This window comes from Cebus imitator, unplaced genomic scaffold, assembly GCF_001604975.1.
Source record: "Cebus imitator isolate Cc_AM_T3 unplaced genomic scaffold, Cebus_imitator-1.0 Scaffold21, whole genome shotgun sequence".
Taxonomy (NCBI): domain Eukaryota; kingdom Metazoa; phylum Chordata; class Mammalia; order Primates; family Cebidae; genus Cebus; species Cebus imitator.
In genome coordinates, this window is record NW_016107336.1 from 8,519,535 (window position 1) to 8,525,737 (window position 6,203).

The 6,203-nt window shown below is 45.1% G+C and overlaps 1 protein-coding gene across 4 annotated transcripts in view; it reads left to right on the forward strand.

Annotated features, from left to right (window-relative positions):
* CNOT10 (CCR4-NOT transcription complex subunit 10) overlaps window positions 1-5,996 on the forward strand; it is a 96,807-nt gene extending 90,811 nt beyond the window's left edge. For 3 of the 4 annotated variants that reach the window (XM_017521687.1, XM_017521688.2, XM_037736033.1), the window contains 2 exons: window positions 2,081-2,156; window positions 5,577-5,996. In XM_017521687.1, the coding sequence (XP_017377176.1) occupies window positions 2,081-2,156; window positions 5,577-5,731 (231 nt within the window). In that variant the 3' untranslated portion in view covers window positions 5,732-5,996. Of the gene's footprint in view, window positions 1-521; window positions 663-2,080; window positions 2,157-5,576 lie in introns of those variants that run through there. The other variant, XR_005198937.1, reaches the window with a different exon arrangement.
* Window positions 5,997-6,203: the final 207 nt, after the last annotated feature.

A 6,203-nucleotide genomic window follows, 5' to 3' on the forward strand; every position in this document is an offset into this window, starting at 1 on the left:
TCAAAAAAAAAAAGAAAAAAACACCTCTTCTCAGGAGATAGGGTGGCTTTCATAAAAAGACTATGTGGTTTTCACATAAGTTCCTGCTTTTGCAAGCAACCTTGTTGTGCCTAGAAGTGGTGATGCTTTACCACGTGGAAAATAACACAAATTCTATTTAGTCAACTTAGTGGCATCTGGTCAGCATTTCTGATCCCAAATCAGAAAAGTGACAGACTGTCCAAGGGTAACAGTGTTTGATATTATCTAGGCACTGAGTGTATGAGTTCAACTGGTAAGAGTTAAAGTGTTTCACCCTTTTCAGTAGCAGGCTAGGGTGTTGAACAGCCCCTCTCAAAGTGCCCCCAGACCCCAGTCAGTACAGCAAAACAGGGCTTTTGATCCAAGTTACAGTGTGTACAGTCCAGCTCAGGTTCTTGGACAGCAGGTGGCCATGGCTGCTGCCACGCTGGGAGAGACAGATGGGGTCAGGCCTGGTTCGGGGTCTGAAGGGGGTTTTGTTTTGGTCCCTTGGTTTTTAGGTTAATCCAGTGGCTGGACCTTTGTTAATTGGGAGGCCCACCCTGCCTGGGAGGGAAGAACAATGATGTGAAGAGTTGGAAAGGGCTCCGAGTAGATGTTTCCGAGGTTGCCTGCCCACCACTAACCATTCTGAACAGCCAGTAAGCAAAACGCCATTAAATCTCATGCAGATGTTGCCTTGAATTCTTACATTTTAGAGAAAGCTTCAGACTGTGGTCAATGCAAAGAACGGTAAATAAAATGTGTTACTAGCCACTTGGATAGAAAATAGAGATTTTAATATCCACAAAATGGTGTAAAAATGAGCTTGCCTATATAGCTTGCCTAGAAAGCTTAGGCCTAGAAGTATAAAATCTCATTTTCCGAAAAGAGTTGTTATTCCTCAGTGGTGTGGCGAGAGGAATAAAAGCCTCCCCACCTCATTCATGAGGAACTTCTTAGAAGTACATGCTCTGGGCAAGACTCCTCACTAGTCTGGGATTTCTCCTAATGCTGCCAGAAACCAACCTAGTGCACATTTCTGGTCCTTCCCAACATCTCCCACATTTAAGCTTCTACCTTCAGTACCATTTCTCCCCATGTTCTGCCTATGCAGTATCTACGTTGCAAGGACTGAAACAGGCCTCCCTTACCCCACAGCTCTATTTGAAAGAAACTTCTTTCTTTCTCTCCATATTCACAGCACATTCACTGGCCTTTCTGCCTGGCATTTAGGTAACTTTGTTTGGATTATTGTTAGTTATTTGCATGCTCGTTTATTATCAGGGGAAGTTCTGTCTATCTCCATACCCACCTCTGGCCAATAAGCATTTGTAGAAGTCCGTTATCTGATTGGATTAAGGGAAGAGGCAGAGCAGTCTGGAAGCAATGAGCAACTAAAACTAGATGGGGAAATACAAGTTGATAATAAAGTGCAGAATATTTTCCTGTAGCCCAAAGAGGCCCAGACTGAGAAAATAAACCTGTAATTTCAGCACTTTTGTCCAAAGCAGTCCAGGCTTCCTTTACTCAGGACTGAGAGAAACTGCTGGCTCCCACCCAGATCTAGGGGCAGCATGTTGCCTAAACTAGCAAATTATTTTATTGGACTAAAGTGTACTGTTTCAGTCCTTAAGAATGGGGACATCAAACATACTATGTGGTACATTTTTTCTGTATTGCTATTTAAGTTTGAATTCTTATTCCTGATATTGACAACTTAACAGTTTACTGAGATGTTACTTAGGAAAACAAATGGGCACACAGATTTTGTAAATGTAACTGTCTGTGTCTGTTGTGAAGAGCCACCAGCAGACCTGGACGGTTAACTAGAGTATAATATCAGGGGTGTCCAGTCACCCATCTCAAAATTCAGAGTATTACATGTCTAGCTTAATTGGCAGGTTTGAAGACAAAGGGAGCTGAGGCTCATCACAGCAGAACAACAGGTAGTCCCTAGGAAGTCATGCGGGAATGGGCTTGAATAAGTTTGTTGCCTCGTTGTTGGTTGGCAGGTGTACTTGGAGTGTATATCTTAAGCTGTTCGTTTTTCATGGGTGTCTTTCTGTTTTGAGCAAAGGCGGCTTCAATGATCCATCCTAAAGAGGTGCCCCCTGAGGCCATCTTGCTGGCAGTCTACCTTGAACTGCAGAATGGTGAGTAATTCTCTCTGGTTAAGACCGTATCCCTTCTAAGAGCCAAGATTTTTTTGTTGGGAAACAGGGTCTCACTGTGTTGTCCAGGTTGGAGGGCAGTGGCAGAATTAGAGCTCTCTGCAGCTTCCAAACTCCTGGTTTCAAGCAGTCTTCCCACCTCAGCCTCCAGAGTAGCTGGGACTACAGGTACACGCCACTGAGCCCAACTGATTCCTTAAATTTTTTGTAGAGATGGGGTCTCACTTTGTTGCCCAGGCTGTTCTCAAACTCATGGGCTCATGCAGTCCTCCCATCTTAGCCTCCCTCGTAGCCAGGATTGCAGATATAAGCTATCATTCCCAGCCAATCCTAAGATTTTTAATGTCTGTTTTTTCTCTTCAGAGTCAAAACTTTGCCTTCCTTGAAGATATGACCCATCAAATGGGTATGACTCTGTCACCCATGCTAGAGTGCAGTGGCACAGTCTCAGCTCACTGCAACCTCCACCTCCCAGATTCAAGGTTCAAGAGATTCTCCTGTCTCAGCTTCTCAAGTAGCTGGGATTACAAGCACCTGCCACCATGCCTGGTTAATTTTTCTGTTTTTAGAGAGGTTTCACCATGTTGGGCAGGCTGGTCTTGAATTCCTGACCTCAGATGATCCTCCCACCCTGGCCTCTCAAAGTGCTGGGATTACAGGCTTGAGCCAGCGTGGCTGACCCATCAAATTCTTCTACATAAAAATATAGTTAGGAACTGGGCGCAGTGGTACATGCCTATAATCCCAGCACTTTGGGAGGCTGAGGTGGGCTGATTGCCATAGTCCAGGAGTTCAAGACCAGCCTGGGCAACATGGCAAAACCCTGTCTCTACAAAAAATACAAAAATTAGGCTGGCTTCAGTGGCTCCCGCTTGTAATCCAAGCAATTTGGGAGGCTGAGGTGGGCAGATCATGAGGTCAAGGGTTCGACACCAGCCTGGCCAATACAGTGAAACCCGTCTCTGCTAAAAATACAAAAATTAGCTGGGCATGGTGGCAGGTGCCTGTAATCCCAGCTACTCAGGAGGCTAAGGCAAGAGAATTGCTTGAACCCAGGAGGTGGAGGTTGCAGTGAGCTGAGATCACACCACTGTACTCCAGACTGGGCAACAGAGCTACACTCCATCTCAAAAAAAAAAAAAATTAGCTGGGTGTGGTGGTGTGCACCTGTAGTTCCAGCTACCTGCAAGGCTGAAATGGGAGGATCACTTGAGCCCTCTGGAGGTCAAGGCTGCAGTGAGCTGAGATCATGCTAGAATGAGACCTTATCTAAAAAACCAATAATAAGGCCGGGCGCGGTGGCTCAAGCCTGTAATCCCAGCACTTTGGGAGGCCGAGGCGGGTGGATCACAAGGTCAAGAGATCGAGACCATCCTGGTCAACATGGTGAAACCCCGTCTCTACTAAAACTACAAAAAATTAGCTGGGCATGGTGGCGTGTGCCTGTAATCCCAGCTACTCAGGAGGCTGAGGCAGGAGAATTGCCTGAACCCAGGAGACGGAGGTTGCGGTGAGCCGAGATCGCGCCATTGCACTCCAGCCTGGGTAACAAGAGCGAAACTCCATGTCAAAAAAAAAACAAACCAATAATAGGCCGGCACAGTGGCTCACGCCTGTAGTCTCAGCACTTTGGGAGGCTGAGGCGGGCAGATCAGCTGAGGTCGAGAGCTTGAGACCAACCTGACCAACACGGAGAAACCCCATCTCTACTAAAAATACAAAATTAGCCCGGTGTGGTGGTGCATGCCTGTACTCCCAGCTACTCGGGAGGCCAAGGCAGGAGAATCACTTGAACCTGGGAGGCAGAGGTTGTGGTGAGCCGTGATCATGCCATTGCACTCCAGCCTGGGCAAGAAGAGCAAAACTCCACCTCCAAAAAACGAAAATAAAAAATATATATACAATAATAAATATCTATATCTATCGTTAGGGAGTTTTTGGTATCCTACAATTACTCCTTACGGGTTAAGCTTATTTTATCTGAGGAAGTACAGAATTTTAACTTCTGACACTTAATTATAATTAATCCCTATTAACCATTCTCCTAGGCAACTAAATGACTAATTGAGAACCTGAGTTAGAATGCAGTGCTTCAAGTTGTACACTTTAGTATTTTGAACACAGACATTAACAAGTTTTACAGTAAGCCAATTCTTGCTGAGAATTATTTATTCAAACATAAATTCAGGTCATGCCTCTAGGGCATACACAATCTCTAAGATGTATGTATCTCACTAGAAGAAAGGCTGTTGGCCCTAAATATGAGATAGCATGAAGTAGAAAAGAGATATGATTGAGAGAGATTAGAAGGGACAGAAATGCTGACAGTTCTAAGTCACAGCCAGGCATGGAGTCCTAGCTACTCTGGTGGCTGAGGCGAGAAGATTGCTTAAGCCCAAATGTCCAAGGCAGTAGTGTACAGTAATTGCTCCTGTGAACAGCACTTCAGCCAGGGCAACATAGTGAGACCCTGTCTCTTTAAAAAAAAAAAAAAATTAAAAAGGCTGGTCACAGTGGCTTGTGCCTTTAATCCCAGCTACTCTGGAGGCTGAGGCAGGAGAATCACTTGAACCTGGGAGGTGGAGGTTGCAGTGAGCCATGATCACCCCACTGCACTCCAGCATGGGCGACAGAACAACACTGTCTCAAAACAAACACACACAAAAAAGTAGTGTTCTAAGGCATACCTCCTTGTTGACCTTGGGAACTCTTACAAGGCTCCCCTTTTTTTAGTAGCTGAAGAAGAGGTCTTAAGTGCCTGGCACCCAGCCACCCTTAGCCTCCTAAAGATGTGATTAGGATTAGTTCATTGCCCGAGATTGTTTCATTGGTTTTTGTTTGTTTTGAGACAGGGTCTCACTTTGTCACCCAGGCTAGAGTGTAGTGGTGTGATCTCGGTTCACTGTAGCCTTGGCCTCCCAGGTTCAAGCAGTCCTCCTGCCTCAGCCCCACAAGACGGGGCAGGGTGGGGGCGGGTAGTGAGTGGCGGGGGATTAGCTGTGTTACCCAAGCAGCCAGGGTAACACAAAATCCTGAGTTCGGGTGATCTGCCCCCCTCGGCTTCCCAAAGTGCTAGGGTTACAGGCATGAGCCATCACTCCCAGCTGATTGTTTCTTTTATACAGCTCACCTATTATAAGTTCTCTAACTGGCCTGTACCTTCCCAGAATCACTGGGAAGCTTTTAAAAATTCCGTTGCCCAGGCCATACCCTACATCACTTAAATTGGAATTTCTGAGGATGAGATGGAGGCTTTATGGGATTCCTGTGTACAGCCAAGGCTGCAGATGACGGCTTTTCTAGATCATCTTTTACCTCCCTAGCAGGATTCTCATGGCTTGCTTTGTGTGTGGTGGTATTGCGTTGTGTGCTCTTGTTTTTTAACGGGAAGTGTTTTTATAGGTAATACTCAGCTGGCCTTACAGATCATCAAAAGGAATCAGCTGCTCCCTGCAGTGAAAACACACTCTGAAGTGAGAAAGAAGCCAGTGTTTCAGCCTGTCCACCCGATCCAGCCCATCCAAATGCCGGCTTTCACCACTGTGCAGAGAAAGTGATACTTTGCATTTGGAAAACTGTTACCTGAGACCCAGGGGAGTATTTACTGGCTATTTTAGTTGTATCACAGCAGAATGAATAAAAGATGGTGAAGGCTGTTAATTTTGAGACGGTTCTACCCCTGACTTTTTGCCAAAAGCTTACTTAAAATTAAGGATTTACTAAGTCATCATCAGCTGTTTCTCTTTAATTTCAGCCAGACTATTAACCTTGAGCCATTATGTAATATATGCCACAGGCAATTAAAACATGATTTTATCAGAAGGCTTTACAGTCTTTTCTTGGAACTATTAGAGTATTTTAGCATCTGAAGTTTTGTGTTAATGTTTAAAATTGACAAAAAAGAACATCAGCAATAGACAAATAGCCAATCCAGAAGATGACTTGAGGGTGAAGGGGAGGGAGAGCAAGTTGATGTGTTTGGCGTCTGCCACCATGCCCAGCTAATTTTTGTATTTTTTTTTTTTTTTT